This window comes from Bufo bufo, chromosome 3, assembly GCF_905171765.1.
Source record: "Bufo bufo chromosome 3, aBufBuf1.1, whole genome shotgun sequence".
NCBI classification, from domain to species: Eukaryota; Metazoa; Chordata; class Amphibia; order Anura; family Bufonidae; genus Bufo; species Bufo bufo.
Window position 1 is genome coordinate 450,519,103 of NC_053391.1, and position 21,439 is coordinate 450,540,541.

Genomic DNA, 21,439 nt, shown 5'->3' on the forward strand with positions numbered 1-21,439 from the left:
GGATCGCGGCAGTGTTAAAATGCCGGTTTCAGGCTCTGGTCTGCGCTCTGCAGATCAGAGCCTGAAATCGGTAATGTGTCCTGAAGCCCCCGATCTGTGCCCCCTCCTTGTTCATGTCCTGCCCCCGATGCGGTCCGCCCTCTCCTGCACCGATCTGTGCCCCCTTCTTGTCCATCATCTTATCCTGCCCCCCCCCCCCCCCATGCGGTCCGCCCCCTCCTGCCCCGATCTGTAATTTGTAAAATGCTGCCCCCCCTCCCCCCTTTCCAGCGCTGCCCCCGATCGGTCCCCCTTCTGTGTGTGATGGCGGCGGCTCCATTCCTGAGCCGCCGCCATCAGCAGCGTGTGTCAGCTCTATGCTGACACTGCTGTAACCCCATAGATGCCGCAGTAGCGGCATCCATGGGGGTAATAGAGGGAGGGGGCCCCCTCTCTCTCAACCATCAGGGCTGCTGCGATCGCAGCGCCCGATGGTTGCCATGGCAACCGGACGCTTTGCAAAGGCGTCCGGTTGCCATGGTATAGGCGTCCAGTGCTGCCACCTACAGGCATCTGATTGTATTATACTTTGCAATGCAAGAGCATTGCAAAGTAAAGTACAACCATCAGCCCCACTGGATCTTCAAGATCCAAGAGGGAACTGATAAAAAAAAAAGTGAAAATAATAAAAGTAAAAATAAATAAATAAAAATGTAAAAAATAAATTTCCTTTTCCTATAAAAAAAACAAACAAAAACCACACATATTAGGTGTCACCGCGTCCGTAACGACCCTCTCTATAAATATATCACCTCATCAACCCCGTCCAATAAACACCATAAAAAAATAAAAATAAAAACTGTGTAAAAAAATAAGCCATTTTTGTCACCTTACATCACAAAAAGTGCAACACCAAGCGATCAAAAAAGGCGAATATACCCCAAAATAGTACCAATCAAACCGTTACCTCATCCCGCAAAAAATGAGCCCATATTTAAGACAATCGCCCAAAAAATAAATAAGCTATGGCTCTGACTATGGAGACACTAAAACATCATTTTTTTGGTTTCAGAAATGCTATTATTGTGTAAAACTTAAATAAATAAGAAAAAGTATACATATTGGGTATTGCCACATCCGTAACGATCTGCTCTATAAAACTGTCACATGACCTAACCCCTCAGATGAACGCTGTAAAAAAAAAAAAAAAAAAAAAAAGAAAAAAAAACCTGTTCCAAAACAGCCAATTTTTTGGCCACCTTGTCCCATAAAGTGTAATAATGAATGATCAAAAAAGTCTATGTACCCAAAAATGGTACCAATAAAAACCTCAACTCTTTCTGCAAAAAATGAGCCCCTGCACAAGACGATCGGTAGAAAAATAAAAAACATATGGCGTTCAGAAAACCAATCCAGCAAAATCTGCCTTCCAAAAACCATACGGTGTTCCTTTCCTTCTGCGCCCTGCCGTCCGCCCTTACATCAGTTTACGACCACATGTGGGGTGTTTCTGTAAACCGCAGAATCAGAGTAATAAATATTGAGTTTTGTTTGGCTGTTAACCCTTAATGTGTTAAAGAAAAAAATGTAATAAAATAGAAAATCTGCTAAAAAAGTGAAATTTAGAAATTTCATCTCCATTTTCCTATAATTCTTGTGGAACACCTAAAGGGTTAATAATGTTTGTAAAATTGGTTTTAAATAACTTGAGGGGTGTAGTTTCTACAATGGGGTCATTTATGGGGGGTTTCCACTATGTAAGCCCCACAAAGTGACTTCAGACCTGAACTAGTCCTTAAAAAGTGGGTTTTGGAAATTTTCTTAAAAATTTTAAGAATTGCTTCTAAACTTCTAAGCCTTCTAACGTCCTAAAAAAATAAAATAACATTTCCAAAATGATGCCAACATAAAGTAGACATATGGGGAATGTTATGTAATAAATATTTTATGAGGTATCACTTTCTGTTTTAGAAGCAGAGAAATTGAAATTTAGAAAATTGCAAATTTTTACAATTTTTTGGTAAATTTGGGATTTTTTTTTAAAAAAAAGGAGATATATATTGACTCAAATTTATGACTGTCATGAAGTACAATGTGTCACGAGAAAACAATCTCAGAATGGCGTGGATAAGTAAAAGTGTTCCAAAGCTATTACCACTTAAAGTGACGCATGTCAGATTTGTAAATTTTGACCTGGACACTGGGGCATCAATGACCTTTGGTCATGAAAGGGTTAAAAAGAGATTTTATGCGAGTCATAATGCAAAGTAAACTAACTTCGTCCAAATTGAATTAAGCTGGGAAGCAAACTCAATGAGGGTTCGGACGTCGCCCCGCCATGCGCAAAACATATTGTCAATGAAACCACGCCAAAAAATGCAGTGTTGTAAATATAACGGATTGGAATGAAGAAATTCGCTCTCAAAGCGTGCCATATAACAACTTGCGTAGGGCAGTGCGACGCTCAAACCCATCGCGGCCCCGCGCCGCTGTTGGTAGAAGGTATCCTGAAATAAAAAGTTATTCTGCTCTAGAACCACCGCAAGAAGTGAAAGAAAAAAGTCCCTTTCAGTGTCCTTATACGTACTATGCTCTAAAAGATTCCTGACCGTGCTAATTCCTTTCTCATGTGTTATAGAGGTATAAAGACTGCACACATCGAAAGTAACGAGGGTGCAGTCTTTATCCATATGCAGGGACTTGATCTCATTCAAAAAATATCCTGTATAGGATGGTGCCAACTTAGTCAGCGGTGTAAGAACCTTTTCAAGAAAGATTGCTAGGGGAGAGAGAATGGAATCCGTTGATGCCACAATGGGGCGACCAGGAGGATGCCTGATAGATTTATGCACTTTTGGCAGTGTGTAAAGAACTGGAGTAATAGGGTGATGGTTAATCAAAAACTCAACCAATTTGGCCTCAATGGTCCCATTCTCTTTAAATCTCTTAATGATAGTTTGTATCATATCTTTAATGTGATAAACGGGGTCAATTTGTAGTTCCTGATGTGTCTGAACATCACTTAATTGCCCTAAAATCTCTGATATCTAATACTCTCTATCTAATACGACCAGGGCTCCCCCCTTATCAGCTGGCTTAGGCTACTTTCACACTAGCGTCGGGGCTCCGCTTGTGAGCTCCGTTTGAAGGGTCTCACAAGCGGCCCCGAACGCATCCGTCCAGCTACCAATGCATTCTGAGTGGATGCGGATCTGCTCAGAATGCATCAGTCTGGCAGCTTTCAGCCTCCGCTCCGCTCAGCAGGCGGACACCCGAACGCTGCTTGCAGCGTTCGGGTGTCCGCCTGGCCGTGCGGAGGCAAACAGATCCGTCCAGACTTACAATGTAAGTCAATGGGGACGGATCCGTTTGAAGTTGACACAATATGGCTCAATTTTCAAACGGATCCGTCAAAAGTCTGGACGGATCCGTCTGAACAACTTTCAGACTTAGAATTTTTTCTAAACTATAATGCAGACGGATCCGTTCTGAACGGATCCAAACGTCTGCATTATAGGAGAGGATCCGTCTGTGCAGACACCAGACGGATCCTCTCTGAACGCTAGTCTGAAAGTAGCCTTAAAGACAAGAGATTTATCGTCTAACAAGTGACTAAGGCAGGGCTTGACAAATTTCCTTGGAATCTAGGAGCCAGCTAGGCTGGGGCTCCAATCGGTTACCATGGCAGCCAGGACGCTACTGAAGTCCTGGCTGCCATGGTCAGTTTCTCTGCAGCAATATACTTACATGCGCTGTGGCCGCCCAACGCTCCTTCTTGTAACTCATAGGTCTGTGCGGCGCATTGCTTATTCTTATAGCAATGCGCCGCACAGACCTGTGATGAGTTACAAGAAGGAGCGCCGGACGGCCACAGCGCATGTAAGTATATTGCTGCAGAGTAACTGGCCATGGCAGCCAGGACTTCAGTAGCGTCCTGGCTGCCATGATAAACCGATCAGAGCCCCAGAATTACACTGCTGCTGCCATCAATGATGGGGGGGGGGGGGGGGGGGGGGGGGGGTTCCGTTTTTCCTTGATCCGTGACCGTTTTTTCGTCCGTGAGTCTTCCTTGATTTTTGGAGGATCCACGGACATGAAAAAAGTCGTTTTGGTGTCCGCCTGGCCTTGCGGAGCCTAATGGATCCTTCCTGAATTACAATGCAAGTCAATGGGGACGTATCACGGTCGGCGTGGCTATCACATACGTGACACAGAGGGAGGGAACGAGGAAGGCCCTGCCCAAGTGAGAGGGAAGATGGTGACCCCTGACTCACCTGGCGGCTGGCACCTGGCTGCCCTGACGTCCCTAGACGGGTTCCTCACCCGTACGCCGATCACGTGCCTAAAGCCCTGGCTTTCCCTGAGCGAGCCCTAGGTAGTGAACAGGGCGATGGGAACACTAGTCCGCACCACTAACTCTAAGGGAAAACACCAAGGGGAGGACAGACAACACAGACACAACATATATTCCCAGGTGGCCGACAACAGGAGACAACAATAAGCCAAACAGGGATCCGGAGGGTAGCACTCAGGAACGACAACCAGGATTAACCACTCCAGTGGTTCAGTATAGATGTCCAGGCAGGAAGCTCTATAACTGGCAACTAGAGAAGTGTGAGGGGAGAATATAAGGAGGTAGGGAGTGGCAGACAAGAAACAGCTGAGGAGGAGAAGCTACGGATCCCTGAGAGAGACAAAAAGGATAGCAAGGCAAACACAGAAAACAATCACTAAGAAACACAGTGATCTTTAGATATAGAGCGCGCAGCCACCCGCTGCGACTTCCTGACCCCGGGCATAACTGAGTCAGACGAGGCTCTTGATACCCTCGTGACAGTACCCCCCCCTTTCACGAGGGGCCTCCGGACACTCAGGACCAGGTCTCTCCGGATGAGAGGCATGGAAAGTCTGAATTAACCTGTTGGCGTTAACCTCTGACGCTGGAACCCACATTCTTTCCTCGGGACCGTAACCCCTCCAATGCACCAGATACTGAAGAGAGCGGCGGACCCGACGAGAATCAACAATTCTGGCTATTTGAAACTCCAGATTACCATCCACAATAACAGGAGGAGGTGGCAGCGGCGATGGTTCTAGAGGTGGAACATACTTCTTGAGTAACGATTTATGGAAGACGTTATGGATCTTAAAAGTCTGAGGTAGCTCCAGGCGAAAAGCCACAGGGTTAATGACGGCTACTATTTTATAGGGACCAATGAACCTAGGACCCAGTTTCCAAGAAGGAACCTTCAACTTAATATTCCTAGTAGACAACCACACATAGTCATTCACTCCTAGGTCCGGACCTGGCGACCGTTTCTTATCGGCCATGCATTTATATTTACCACTCATCTTTTTCAAGTTAACTTGCACCTTCTGCCATACCGATGAAAGAGATGAAGAAAACCTTTCCTCTTCGGGAACCCCAGAAGACCCCCCCCCTCTTTGAAAGTACAAAATTGGGGATGAAAACCGTATGCACCAAGGAATGGTGACTTGCCAGTGGACTCCTGATAATGATTATTTATGGCAAACTCAGCTAACGGTAAATATGATGACCACAACTCTTGGTTTTCAGACACAAAACACCTTAAATATGTTTCTAGGTTTTGGTTGGTACGCTCAGTCTGTCCATTCGACTGAGGATGGAAAGCTGAGGAAAAGGACAAGTGAACCCCCAAACGGGAACAAAAAGCTTTCCAAAACTTAGAAATAAACTGGGTTCCCCGATCCGAAACCACATCGGAAGGGACCCCGTGAAGCTTCACGATTTCACTGATAAACACCTGAGCGAGAGTTTTAGCATTAGGAAGTGCGGGTAGCGCAATAAAGTGTACCATTTTGCTAAACCTGTCTACTACTACCAAGATAACTGTTTTACCCACCGACAACGGTAAGTCAGTGATGAAATCCATTGACAGATGTGTCCATGGCCTATTGGGGATGAAAAGTGGCAATAAAGACCCTGCTGGACGTGTATGAGAGACTTTCGCGCGTGCACAAGTAGACACGAAATCCATTACATCCTGACGCAACCTTGGCCACCAAAAACGACGAGATAAAAGCTCCAAGGTTGCTTTACTTACCCGGGTGTCCAGCAAGTGCCGAATTATGATGTTCTTGTAATAATTCAAGACGCAGGTTAAACGGTACAAACAATTTCTCTGAGGGGCAAGAGGCCGGGGCGTCCCCCTGAGCCTCTAACACCTTTCCCTCTAGAACAGAGTGTACAGCAGAGACAACCACTCCTCTTTGTAAAATAGGTACCGGATCACAAACATTACCCCCTCCAGGGAAACTACGAGATAATGCGTCTGCCTTGGTATTTTTTGCCCCAGGACGATAGGTGATTACAAAGTTAAATCTGGTAAAGAATAGCGACCACCTAGCTTGTCTAGGGGTGAGACGCTTAGCCGATTCTAGGTACAGAAGGTTCTTGTGATCCGTAATCACCGTGACGGGGTGGATTGCTCCCTCTAAGAAGTGACGCCACTCTTCAAGCGCCAGTTTAATCGCCAACAGTTCCCTATTTCCAATATCATAATTCTTCTCCGCAGAAGATAATTTTTTGGAAAAGAAAGCGCAAGGACGCCATTTGCCAGGAGACGGACCCTGAGACAATACAGCTCCCACTCCCACCTCTGACGCATCTACCTCGACAATAAAAGGCTGGGAGACATCAGGTTGAATTAGAACAGGTGCCGAGGTAAACCTCTCCTTTAGAGAGGAAAATGCATCTTTAGCGGCGTCAGACCATTTGGAAAAATCCGTCCCCTTCCTAGTCATGTCGGTAAGGGGTTTAACGATCACTGAATAATTTTTAATGAACTTTCTATAGAAATTAGCGAAACCCAAAAACCGTTGTAGGGCTTTAAGGTTCTCAGGAAGATCCCAATCTAAAATTGCCTGGACCTTCCCAGGATCCATGCGGAAACCTGAAGCAGATAATAGATATTCCAGGAACTGTAATTCCTGAACAGCGAAGACATATTTTTTAATTTTCGCATATAATTTATTCGTCCGTAGGACCTGCAGTACTTGCCTGACATGCACCTCATGTGTTTTCAGATCAGCCGAATAAATTAAGATATCATCTAGGTATATGACTACAAACCTGCCGATGAGATGACTAAAAATATCATTAACGAAATGTTGGAAGACAGCAGGGGCATTGGTCAGACCGAAAGGCATAACTAGATTTTCATAATGCCCCTCAGGGGTGTTAAAAGCTGTCTTCCACTCATCCCCTTCCCTGATACGAATCAGATTGTAGGCCCCCCTAAGATCAAGTTTGGAGAACCACTTAGCACCCGCAATCTGATTAAAAAGGTCAGGAATGAGAGGAAGAGGGTATGGGTCACGGATGGTTATCTGGTTTAACTCACGGAAATCTAAGCAAGGACGCAGGCCCCCATCTTTCTTTTTAACAAAGAAAAACCCTGCAGCCACGGGTGAAGAAGAGGGTCTGATGTGTCCCTTAGCCAGACTCTCGGAGATATAATCTTTCATGGCTTGTCTCTCGGGACCCGAAAGATTATACAACCTGGACTTGGGTAATTTTGCCCCTGGGAATCAGGTTAACCGGGCAATCATAAGGACGATGAGGTGGTAGTTTCTGACAACCCTTTTCAGAAAAAACGTCCTCAAAGTCCGAAATAAATGTAGGTAGGGAAGCTATGGAGGCGATTAAGCAATTGTTATTTAAGCAATTCTCTCTGCAATGCTCACTCCACTCCAATATCTCCCTGGCCTGCCAATCCACCACTGGATTGTGCGCTACCAACCAGGGAAGACCCAATACCACCGGAGAGGGAATGCCCTCCAGAACGTAACATGAAAGACACTCATTATGGTGGTCCCCTACCCGAAGGTGTAAATTACGAACAATGTGGGTGAGGTTTCTCTGAGACAGAGGAGCAGAATCTATAGCGAATACGGGAATAGGTCTCTGCAGCGTACAGAGAGACAAACCCATAGTGCGGGCAAAATGGGCATCAATCAAGTTTACCCCTGCTCCACTGTCTAGAAAAACAGAAATAGACTCCGTCTTAACACCAAAAACAATGACCGCTGGTAACACAAATTGAGATGTTCGTATGGAGGAAACGTATACCCCCCGGCTGACATCCTCCGCACAGCCCGGGGTTAGTAGTTTTCCGACGGTCTTTTGTTTTTGAGAAAGGAGGGACAGACATTAATGAAATGACCCCTCCCCCCACAGAAAAAACAAGCCCCCCCCCCCCCCCTACGGCGAACCTCGGGAGGACGGACCTGACGAGAAGTTCCGCCTAGCTGCATAGGCTCATCTAAGTCAGTACAGGCTGACTGTTGCTTGGGAGAGGTAACCAATTGCTCCGGAATTTTCGATCTCTCCCTAAGACGTCTAGATAACCCAGAGCAGAACTGACTCCTGAGAGCCGGGTCGTTCCACTGAGTATCCGTAGCCCACCTACGGAACTCTGAGCAATATTCCTCTGCTGACCGATCTCCCTGTAGGAGTCTCCGTAACTTCGACTCAGCCAGGGCGACTCGGTCAGGGTCATCATATATGAGACCCAAAGCCCCAAAAAATCCCTCCACTGACCGAAGAGCCTGAGAACCAGAGGGTAACGAGAACGCCCAGGATTGCGGATCCCCCTGAAGCAGGGAAATGACAATCCCTACCCGCTGTTCTTCATGACCTGAGGAGTAAGGGCGCAACTTAAAATATAATTTGCAGGCCTCACGGAACGTCGCAAATTTGTCCCTTCCCCCAGAAAATCTGTCGGGAAGAGCAACTTTGGGTTCAGTGACAACCTGGTTACCCATAGCAACCGCTGGGGGTGCGGTCTGCTGCATTTGCTGCTGTTGTTGGAGAACAGACGCCTTCAATCTTGCCACCTCCAAAGACAGGCCTTGAAGCTGTTCTGCCAAGGCATCAATAGGATCCATATTGGATTCTAAGTAGAGAGAGAGAAAAAAAAAAATAACAAACAAAAAATTATATAAATTTTTTTTATATTTTTTTTCTCAAAAAGTAAGGGCCAGTTATAATATCACGGTCGGCGTGGCTATCACATACGTGACACAGAGGGAGGGAACGAGGAAGGCCCTGCCCAAGTGAGAGGGAAGATGGTGACCCCTGACTCACCTGGCGGCTGGCACCTGGCTGCCCTGACGTCCCTAGACGGGTTCCTCACCCGTACGCCGATCACGTGCCTAAAGCCCTGGCTTTCCCTGAGCGAGCCCTAGGTAGTGAACAGGGCGATGGGAACACTAGTCCGCACCACTAACTCTAAGGGAAAACACCAAGGGGAGGACAGACAACACAGACACAACATATATTCCCAGGTGGCCGACAACAGGAGACAACAATAAGCCAAACAGGGATCCGGAGGGTAGCACTCAGGAACGACAACCAGGATTAACCACTCCAGTGGGTCAGTATAGATGTCCAGGCAGGAAGCTCTATAACTGGCAACTAGAGAAGTGTGAGGGGAGAATATAAGGAGGTAGGGAGTGGCAGACAAGAAACAGCTGAGGAGGAGAAGCTACGGATCCCTGAGAGAGACAAAAAGGATAGCAAGGCAAACACAGAAAACAATCACTAAAAAACAACGTGATCTTTAGATATAGAGCGCGCAGCCACCCGCTGCGACTTCCTGACCCCGGGCATAACGGAGTCAGACGAGGCTCTTGATACCCTCGTGACAGGACGGATCCGTTTGACGTTGACACAATATGGTGCAATTTCAAACGGATCCGTCCCCCATTGACTTTCAATGTAAAGTCAGGAGTTAATATACCATGGGATCGGAGTTTTCCATGGGAACGCCTCTATGTTAGAATATACCATCGGATTTGAGTTACATCGTGAAACTCAGATCCGACAGTATATTCTAACACAGAGGCGTTCCCATAGTGATGGGGACGCTTCTAGTTAGAATATACTACGAACTGTGTACATAACTGCCCCCTGCTGCCTGGCAGCACCCGATCTTTTACAGGGGGCTGTGATCAGCACAATTAACCCCTCAGGTGCTGCACCTGAGGGGTTAATTGTGCATATCATAGCCCCCTATAAGAGATCAGGGGCTGCCAGGCGGCAGACCCCCCTCCCTCCCCAGTTTGAATATCATTGGTGGCCTGCTGGCTGCTGCACTGTCTGTGTCCGGCCGGGAGCTCCTCCTACTGGTAAGTGACAGGTCTGTGCGGCGCATTGCTTAATGATCTGTCACTTACAAGTAGGAGGAGCTCCCGGCCGGACACAGACAGCGCAGCAGCCAGCAGGTAAGTATGATGCTTCTAATATTGTAATATTGCTAAGTAACCATGGCAACCAGGCCTGCAGTAGCGTCCTGGTTGCCATGGTTACCGATCGGAGCCCCAGAGTGATTAAACTGGGACTCCGATCGGAATCTCCGCTGCCACCAATGATCGGGGGGGGGGGGGCCGCACACTGGCCACCAATGAAATTACAATAGAGGGGGGCCGACGGAGGCCGCACACTGGCCACCAATGATATTACAATAGAGGGAGGGAGGGGGGCCGACGGAGGCCGCACACTGACCACCAATGATATTACAATAGGAGGGGGAGGGCGGGGGGGCCGCACACTGGCCCCTGATCTTATAGGGGGCTATGATATGCACAATTAACCCCTCAGGTGCAGCACCTAAGGGGTTAATTGTGCGGATCACAGCCCCCTGTAAGAGATCAGGGGCTGCCAGGCAGCAGGGGGCAGTCATGTACATAGTTCGTAGTATATTCTAACTTGAAGCGTATATTCTAACTAGAAGCGTCCCCATCACTATGGGAACGCCTCTGTGCTAGAATATACTGTCGGATTTGAGTTTTCACGAAGTGAAAACTCATCTCTGAAAAAGCTTTTATGCAGACAGATCTTCGAATCCGTCTGTATGAAAGTAACCTACGGCCACAGATCACGGACGCGGATGCCAATCTTGTGTGCATCCGTGTTCTTTCACGGACCCATTGACTTGAATGGGTCCGTGAACCGTTGTCCGTAAAAAAAAATAGGACAGGTCATATATTTTTTTGACTGACAGGAAACACGGATCACGGATGCGGCTGCAAAACGGTGCATTTTCCGATTTTTCCACGGACCCATTGAAAGTCAATGGGTCCACGAAAAAAAAAACGGAAAACGGCACAATGGCCACGGATGCCCACAACGGTCGTGTGCATGATGCCTTAGGAGGTGAAAAGGTGCTTTTAATCTTCAAGCCAAACTGCTAAGAGAGAGTGCACCAGTTACTGTCGCATCACCCAGTTGAGAAGCATGATATTCATTAGAAAAATGAGCTTTCAAACTTATGTTACGATAAAATCTCTACAAATCCATATCAAGGTCTGATAGTATCAAAACTTCCCGTGGGGCTAAAGGTCCTTTTTGCAAATTGCAATAAGTTCATCTGTGCCGGACTCAGGTTTTTAGAGGACAAATTTTAAAACCAAGTTCTCTGTCATACCTGTGGCCGTGTCAGTCTTGAGCTTCGCAAATGATGGCGCCAACACCAGGAGAGCAGGGTGCCATCATCGGCGAAACGGACGCTCCAAGAATGACACGGCCACAGGTATGACAGAGAACTTGGTTTATATAGTTTTTTGTGAATCAAGTTTTAATGTAAATCTCGTTTCCTTTTTTTTTATAGCGGAATTGAATTGTGTCAACTACAGGTGAAACCAGGGTGGATTTGATTTAAATCAAAATGATTTAAATCACGATTTAAATCACTAGTCAGTAAGGCTTGATTTAAATCATAGTTTTCTACATAAAGACTAATTCTTGCTCGTATAACTTATAATATGCAAGTAGATGAAGATTTAAACAACTTTTCATATTAGTTTGATTAGGTTGATTCTGCATTCATATAGGTTTGTAGAAGTTAGGATTAAGGTATTTTTCTCAACTCTGTTCATGTTATAACATTTTTGCTGTGAAGAAGAGGCCTGTGATCTCTGCTGAGTCAAAAGTCAAAAGTAAACCAAGCATCTGTGATAATATCTTGTAGGCAGAGAAACTGCCCAATAATCTTACAAAAACCTCTGGAAGAGCATGACATTGTGAATGGATTAATGGAATTTATTTACCCAAAAAATTACACATATAGAAACATAGAATGTGTTGGCAGATAAGAACCATTTGGCCCATCTAGTCTGCCCAATATACTGAATACTATGAATAGCCCCTGTCCCTATCTTATATGAAGGATGGCCTTATGCCTATCCCATGCATGCTTAAACTCCTTCACTGTATTTGCAGCTACCACTTCTGCAGGAAGGCTATTCCATGCATCCACTACTCTCTCAGTAAAGTAATACTTCCTGATATTACTTTTAAACCTTTGCCCCTCTAATTTAAAACTATGTCCTCTTGTAGCAGTTTTTCTTCTATTAAATATTCTTTCCTCTTTTACCTTGTTGATTCCCTTTATGTATTTAAAAGTTTCTATCATATCCCCTCTGTCTCGTCTTTCTTCCAAGCTTTACTTGTTAAGGTCCTTTAATCTTTCCTGGTAAGTTTTATCCTGCAATCCATGTACCAGTTTAGTAGCTCTTCTCTGAACTCTCTCCAAAGTATCAATATCCTTCTGGAGATATGGTCTCCAGTACTTCGCACAATACTCCAGATGAGGTCTCACTAGTGCTCTGTATAGCGGCATGAGCACCTCCCTCTTTCTACTGGTAATGCCTCTCCCTATACACCCAAGCATTCTGCTAGCATTTCCTGCTGCTCTGTGACAGTCTGCCTACCTTTAAGTCTTCTGAAATAATGACCCTTACATCCCTTTCCTCAGATACTGAGGTTAGGACTGTATCACTGATACTGATTTTATATTCTGCTCTTGGGTTTTTACTCCCCAGGTGCATTATCTTGCACTTATCAACATAAAATTTTAGTTGCCATATTTTTGACCATTCCTCTAGTTTTCCTAAATCCTTTTCCATTTGGTGTATTCCTCCAGGAACATCAACCCTGTTACAAATCTTTGTGTCAACAGAAAAAAGACACACCTTACCATCGAGGCCTTCTGCAATATATATTAAACAATATGGGTCCCAGAACAGATCCCTGAGGTACCCCACTGGTAACAAGACCATGGTCTGAATATACTCCATTGACTACAACCCTCTGCTGTCTGTCCCTCATCCGATTTATTTTTTTTTTTTGATTTTGAAAAAAAAAATCATTGATTTTTATCCACGCTGGGTGAAACTAAGAATTAGAATATCGTGCAAAGTTCATTTATTTCAGTAATGCAACTTAAAAGGTGAAACTAACATATGAGACTCATTACATGCAAAGCGAGATATTTCAAGCCTTTAGTTGTTATAATTTGGATGATTATGGCTTACAGCTTCTGAAACCCCAAAGTCACAATCTCAGGTACCGTTTGCTCAGGGGATATGGATTAATTAGCTGACTAGAGTGTGACACTTTGAGCCTAGAATATTGAACCTTTTCACAAAATTCTAATTTTAAGTTGCATTACTGAAATAAATGGACATTTGCACGATGAGTTTCACCTGTATGAATCATTGTGCATTGAAACATGTGATACGGGCTTCACTATAGGGTTCGGTACATTTGCTTGTCCATTTTCCTTTGAAAGAATGTTGTTTTGTTTTGTGGGTTGTCATGGTAACATGACGTCAGTTCCTTGTTAATCTGGCGGGTTATTTAAATGCTGGATGATTTTTGTATGCACACGGTTTGATGAAGGCATGCACTGTGCCGAAACGCATTATAAACAGCAACAATCTGTGAGTGCCGGTCCTTTCTTCGTTATTGTTGTTTGGGACGAAAGCCCCTGGACACGTGCACCACCACGCTAACTTCAGCTGCAGTGCCGTTCAGTGGTTATTGTATCCTACTGTCGTGGTGATGTCTCCTTGAATTCCTGGCCTCTATCAATGACGTATTGACCCTTGTGACCACTGCTACATGTGTTTTTGGTGGCATTGGTCATGTGCCAACTGGACACGTCATTTCTGGGTTGGGCAGCGGAGCATGGAAATGTCAGGATATGAAGACCAGGGGATTGGTATGTGAGGATATTTGTTGGGGAAATGGGAAAAATCTGTAACCAGAAATCATACATCAGTAAGCTTGCATTTATTTAGTCCCGTGTGGTCCAGAACGTTTCATATGTTTATAGTATACAGCTACTCATGGAAAATGACGTTTAAGTCATTTATGGACCTTCCTTAGAAGCATGAAACTGTGGCTGAAACCAGGGTGGCATGGAGACACTTGATCTTTGGGGTAGGGTTTGGCACCCCTTCTTTGTGGGCTGACCTGGGATGGGAAGCTTGCTTGCTTGCTACCCGGCATTGGCAATCTGCTTTTTCACTCTACAGCCTCGGATGCTCCGCTGGGCTCCCTGGATGTAAACTTCCTGTTTGACGCTGCAGCAGCCAATCACTGGCCGCAGCTGTGACCTGCTCCCTTGCGTCACATGACACAAGAGGAGCAGATCACCACTGCCGCTAGCAGTTGTAGGTTTATGTCCAGGGAGCTCAGTGGAGCAGCCTTAGAACAAACATGCGTGGGAGCTAGTGCCAGGAAGCAGGTAAGTATAGCCAAAGGTGCAAAACCCCTTCAATCTTCAGGTATTTCATGCTTAGTTGGTCTCCTGTTTGAATAGATTTGGGTTACACATGTGTACAGCTGTCTCAAACTCTATAGAGTGGCTTGTACTCTGCTGTCTCTGGGAGTGCCACAGACAAAAATGGAGGGCAGCAGGACTCCTATATGAATTCAGCATTTGGAACCCCCTTGTCCAGTGGATAAGGGGTAACTTGTTACTGGAGTACCCATATGACGTTTCTAGGTTTCTCAGTTCAGTTACCTTCAATAATTTTTTTTAGTCAATGGGGGACAAATACGTTTTCAATTGCACCATATTGTGTCAGTGAAAACGGATCCGTCCCCATTGACTTGCATTGTAAGTCAGGACGGATCCGTTTGGCTCCGTATCGTCAGGCGGACATCAAAACGCTGCAAGCAACGTTTTGGTGTCCGCCTTCAGAGCGGAATGGAGGCTGAACGGAGCCAAACTGATGCATTCTGAACGGATCCTTATCCATTCAGAATGCATTGGGGCTAAACTGATCCGTTTTGGGCCGCTTGTGAGATTCCTGAAACGGATCTCACAAGCGGACGCAGAAACGCCAGTGTGAAAGTAGCCTAACTCTGCTATTCTAATGATTATCCGTACCCCATTACTGTAGAATTCTTACTTTTATTATATGTAAATGAGCCTGTAGGAGCAGGGTTGGGGCGTTGCTCCTGCACCTAGAGGCTTCAGTCTCCCACCTCAAGTCACGCCTTCCAAGTGTTGATTGACAGGGCCAGGCATCGTTCGCATCCTTCTGCCTGCCCTGTGCCCTGGGGACATCTCACGCCGTTCGGTATTCTGCGCAGGCGCAGTGAGGAAGCTGGCAGCCCGCGAGCGTCCTTCCCTCACCGCTCCTGCGCAGAATACCGAACGGAGCAAGATTTCCACAGGGCAGGCAGAAGGATGCGAACGATGCCTGGCCCTGTCAATCAACACTTGGAAGGCGTGACTTGAGGTGGGAGACAGGAGCCTCTAGGTGCAGGAGCAACGCCCCCCCCCCCCCCCCCCCCCCCCCCCCCCTGCTTCTAGAGGCTCATTTACACATTATAAAAGTAAGAATTCTACAGTAATGGGGGCACGGATAATCATTAGAATAGCAGAGTTAGGTGCAGCTGACATTTGCACATCGCTAATGTCAGCCAGTTTAATACTGAAAATTCTAGTGATAGAGGCCAATGTCTGTTACAGGATAACAGAAGGTCACATTTACGTATTTAGCAAGATGAATGTGAACAACATAGTAATTTACCAGATAAGCAATAATAGGTACAGGGAAGGAGCAAAGTTCAGAAAGTCCTTCAAAACCCAGGTAGTGCGGCCTTTCCCATACGTACAATACGGACATGGGAGTGGGCTAGCACTCATTTTCTAGAAATATGTGTTTCATTGGGAAAGGCTGTGCTCCTCTTATCTGTTAGGGCTCATTACTTTTTGGGGTTTGGCCACATGTAATATGTGAGATCCGTGCCGACATGAGGTTTTGTGGGCCATTTAAGTGCACATAAACTTTTATACCATTTTTGACATGTCCTAGTGACCTCAGAGATGTTTTGATTGGTGAGAGTCTGTATGCTGAGACTACTATGTTCTCTAAAATGAAAGGGCGATGCCGTCAGTCCAGCACAGTGCCCCTTGGTTTCTACACGGCCAAGCAGCACCTATCAGAAACAAAGGGGAGCTGCGTAAATGGGGTTGGCCACTTTGCAATAGTTTTGCTATTTAATTTACTCACAGTATTATCTGTCCCTGCTCCTATTGCCATCATTCACGTATTCTCTTTCTTCTGCTGGTTGCTCCTGCTGTAATCGTGCCTGTGCAATGTTTTTGCATCCCTGGCACCTTAATATGACATCACAAAAATTAGCTCCTTAGCCTGTATTGCCACTGGTTAGACTCTTCAACAAGCGTCTGACGTCTGCGCAGTAGAATCAGTGTCCACTGCGGTCAGTGCGCACACTCTCTTCTCTAGCCAGCTGCGCTCCGAGGCCTGGACACTGGAAGCAGGAATTCATTCTGCTGCGCAGACGCCAAACAGCAGCAGCCAGGTCAAAAACCAGCAGAAGAAAAACAATATGGATGAAAGTTAATGAAGGCAACAGGAGCAGAGTCAGAAATACAGTGAGTAAACTACAAATATTGCTAAGTGGCCAACCCCTTTAAGCCAAGCACCTTTTGTTTTAGCAGTCTCAGCAAGGCTCTGAGCATCGGACCACCACCCCATTTCTGGCATGGCACTATGATGTGGCAAAAGTTTGTTATAGTGTACATAAACTTTCATAAATCATGAAAGTGAACATTTCTGAAAAATCACAGTGCGAACTGTGAATGTGAATGCTGTAATAGAGCATAATGACAATTTATATTCTACTGTGAGAACCACTTTCCTGCTCTGTGATTCAACACAGGTAAATGTTTTTTCAGGGATTTTAATATAGATGACATACTCTATCCTAGGATAGGCTATCGGTATTAGATCGGGGTTGGTCCAACTGTTGTGTGAAGAAACAGTGGTCAGCAAATATGCCGTTACTGAGATTACCTTTGTAGAAGTGATTGATTATATTGTCATTTGTGATACTGAACAATGAAAGCAGCCTAACTGTCTCCCATTTTTATTTGCAGACAGAGACCACGATCGGCCTCAGTTCATATCAGCAGAAAAGGTGAGTTGTTTGCTGGGTGCTGCTGTCCTTTCATTATGGTATTCCTGGAATTCTTCTGTTTGAGACACAAATGCACAAAGAAGGAGAACCTACAGCAAACAGCGGGCGGGGGCCACGGAACCTACAGCGCAGACAGTGGGCAGGGGCCACGGAACCTACGGCGGGGGCCACGGCGCAGACAGCGGGCGGGACCATCTGTTTTGCTGCTCCCTTTGTGGTACCTCAAGCGTAACCCCCTAAATGTCAGAATCAGTAGTGAAACTTCTGTTTTCACCTAAAACCCATGACCGTGTGAATATTTTTGGACTGCCGATGTAAATGTAAGGCTGAATTCACATGTCCGTGAGATACCGGACTGGCAGGCAAGCGGCCAGGGCTGCTGAGCCTACGGCAGGCAAGCGGCCAGGGCTGCTGAGCCCACGGCAGGCAAGCGGCCAGGGCTGCGGAGCCCACGGCAGGCAAGCGGCCAGGGCTGCGGAGCCTACGGCAGGCAAGCGGCCAGGGCTGCGGAGCCTACGGCAGGCAAGCGGCCAGGGCTGCGGAGCCTACGGCAGGCAAGCGGCCAGGGCTGCGGAGCCTACGGCAGGCAAGCGGCCAGGGCTGCGGAGCCTACGGCAGGCAAGCGGCCAGGGCTGCGGAGCCTACGGCAGGCAAGCGGCCAGGGCTGCGGAGCCTACGGCAGGCAAGCGGCCAGGGCTGCGGAGCCTACGGCAGGCAAGCGGCCAGGGCTGCGGAGCCTACGGCAGGCAAGCGGCCAGGGCTGCGGAGCCTACGGCAGGCAAGCGGCCAGGGCTGCGGAGCCTACGGCAGGCAAGCGGCCAGGGCTGCGGAGCCTACGGCAGGCAAGCGGCCAGGGCTGCGGAGCCTACGGCAGGCAAGCGGCCAGGGCTGCGGAGCCTACGGCAGGCAAGCGGCCATCGGTTTTACTGCTCCAGGTGCCTGTGCTACTTCCTTTGTGGTACCTCAAGCGTAACCCCCTAAATGTCAGAATCAGTAGTGAAACTTCTGTTTTCACCTAAAACCCATGACCGTGTGAATATTTTTGGACTGCCGATGTAAATGTAAGGCTGAATTCACATGTCCGTGAGATACCGGACTGGCAGGCAAGCGGCCAGGGCTGCGGAGCCTACGGCAGGCAAGCGGCCAGGGCTGCGGAGCCTACGGCAGGCAAGCGGCCAGGGCTGCGGAGCCTACGGCAGGCAAGCGGCCAGGGCTGCGGAGCCTACGGCAGGCAAGCGGCCAGGGCTGCGGAGCCTACGGCAGGCAAGCGGCCAGGGCTGCGGAGCCTACGGCAGGCAAGCGGCCAGGGCTGCGGAGCCTACGGCAGGCAAGCGGCCATCGGTTTTGCTGCTCCAGGTGCCTGTGCTACTTCCTTTGTGGTACCTCAAGCGTAACCCCCTAAATGTCAGAATCAGTAGTGAAACTTCTGTTTTCACCTAAAGCCTATGACCGTGTGAATATTTTTGGACTGCCGATGTAAATGTAAGGCTGAATTCACACGTCCGTGGAACATGGTCCGTGAGATACCGGGCTGGCACCCTGCTTAGTGCAGGAGCGCCTGGCGTCATTGGTTGCTATGACGCCATGCGCTTTGTGCCGCAGTACAGTAATACACTCGTATAGATCATACGGGTGTATTACTGTACTGCGGCAGCACAAATCGCACGGCGTCGTAGTAACCAATGACACAGTGCGCTCCTGCACTAAGCAGGATGCCAGTCCGGTATCTCACGGACGTGTGAATGAAGCCTAAAGGGAATAATTGGCTTCCTCTGAAACCATGCTGCAGACTGCATCCGAAACTAAATTTGCATTGTCGATGCAGCTTTCTGTACCGTAATATTGAGTGAGAAAGTCTCGCAGTCTGCTTTCCTGTTCATCCCAATTGAAATCAATGTGGTTGGTGTGGTCACTTGAGTTCCTCCACACCAAACACAGCAAGCCAGATCTAGTAGATCAGAAATTTCAGAAACTGGTTTGTGGCAAAGGCGCTGTCGTGTGACAGGCCACGTTTATAGGGGCTGTCTAAGTGTTTAATACTGATGACTTGTCCTCGGGGTAAGTCATCAGTATCTAATCAGTGGGGATGTGACTTCTGCCCCCACAGATCACATACAGATCTATCTTCTCTTGGACAACCCCTTTAAATGTCTGTTGGTGCAGATATTAAGAGACATAGAAGCACGTTTATTAAGACCGGCATTTTAAATGCTGATCCTAATAAAGCCCCATAGCTGTTGAGAAATCTGCCGAAGTTATGAAGGGGCACCTGGCTCTCCATATCGTTGGCGCATCCAGCACCAGTTCTAAATGTAAGACCGCTTCCTAGCTGACTTACATTTAGACCATTTTCTACGCCTAAACCAGGTGGGGAAAATAATGACTGAGACGGGCCTGTCAGCCCTTCCCCGCCATGCCCACAATGTTAGACCTGACGCGAGTGGGGAAAAAGTTGCAGATAGCGGCACAACTAACTGCGGTTAGTTGCGACGTCATCTGTGGCCTGAAATACGCCTAATTTAGGCATATTTCAGATTAGTAAGTTACCCCCATAGGCTTTTAAATAAATTTGGTGCACCTCCAGGCAATCTGTGTGCCAGAAATTCCAATCTACACCAACTATGAGCTGGTTTAAATGCTATTAAATCTGCTGGGCCGTGCGATGTGACACCCCCTCCCGCCAACTCCTGCCCACTTATTAGACACTTGAAAACTAGCAAAGGGAGTGCATAGTCCAAAGTATGGCGCATACATGGTGTGCTCCGCATTTAGTAGTGCTGGAAATCAAGCACCCATTGCTGCTACTAATATTTGTCTATGGAGATTGCATGGCTGTGTGCATGAAACACTCAGTTATGAGGGGGCACATACTTGGCCATATAGTGTGTAAAATGTTGAGTAACTGTACCCAATATACTGTATCACCCCAGCTGAGGTCGCTATGTACACACTGCGGGTTTAGTTGGTGACGGAGACGGTGCGCTTTGTCCATCTACACATAACGTTATCAGTAGAATCATACGATTAGTCATGTAAAGCCTAGCGACTGTTGTGTCGATAATAGCAACATTGAGAGGCAGCAGTTGAGATGTGAAGAGGCGCCCCCTTTACCATCACAATAACATATCTGAAATGAGAACACTAGGAGAAGACTTCCTAGATCTGTGCTGTCACTCTGATTCTGTGTTTTTCTGACTTGTGTGAGTCAGTGCTGTAACCAGTCCTTCCCCTATAAATAGAGTGTGAAGTGGCCGATCACTATAGGCCGCGGCCTGCGACAGCGCCCTTCTATGGGAGTGTCTGACTGGTGACTGTGTGCATTCCTGCTGGAGCACACCATAGCAATAACCTGTAATGTAGTGCTGCTGCAGAATCCCTACCGGTTTTGGCTTGGCTGATGGATTATGATTATTATTATTATTTTTTATATATCTAATATATAATTAGAGCACACTTTTCTATATATAGTACATGTGCGCAAAAACAAAGCACGCAAGTCCACACTATTTGTGTTTTTTTGTTGTGGATTTTTGTGTAGATTTTCTATCCAGCAATCCCATTGAAGTCTATGGGGAAAACTGCTCTACAGAAGTTGTGGAATTGCACAAATAATTGACATGCCGCAGATTTTAAAATCCACACAACAGGTCATTTTTCGCACGGAAGAAAAAAAACTGTGTACATGACATTTGTCAGCTCTCCTTCACGTTGCTGGTACTGTATTACACTGTGGTTTTTCTACAAGAAAAACTGCATGTCATACGCAACGTGTGCAGGCTAGCCAATTCCTATAATGACCCCCCTTCCCCAATGCCCGACTGTAAGACGCACCTAGGATTTAAAGGAGGAAAATAAGAAAAATTATTTTTTTCATCAGACCCTCATCACACCCCCAAGCTCCATCAGACCTCAGATCAGACATAAAAAAACAAAAAAACAAAAACAAACACACTTTGCTTGGTCCAGACAGTGCTGCCACTCTGCAGATCCAGGACTTACCACTCCCTGGTCTTCTTCAGGACCGCAGTGCACTGTGACCTGACATTGCACAGTGTCAGGTCATAGTGCATGCCCACATGCATGACGTCCTGAGGCTGTAGTCAGTCAGGAAAACAGAGCGGCGCGTGGCCCAGAGGAAGGACAGTGAGGGTGTTTACGGCGCAGCACTTCCCA

At 46.8% G+C, this 21,439-nt stretch overlaps 1 protein-coding gene across 3 annotated transcripts in view; it reads left to right on the top strand.

Moving 5' to 3' along the window:
* TMEM131 (transmembrane protein 131) overlaps nucleotides 1-21,439 on the top strand; it is a 255,812-nt gene that overhangs the window by 91,049 nt on the left and 143,324 nt on the right. For all 3 annotated transcript variants that reach the window (XM_040425124.1, XM_040425125.1, XM_040425126.1), the window contains exon 3: nucleotides 17,226-17,266. In XM_040425124.1, coding sequence (XP_040281058.1) covers nucleotides 17,226-17,266 — 41 coding nt within the window. The remainder of the gene's footprint in view (nucleotides 1-17,225; nucleotides 17,267-21,439) is intronic.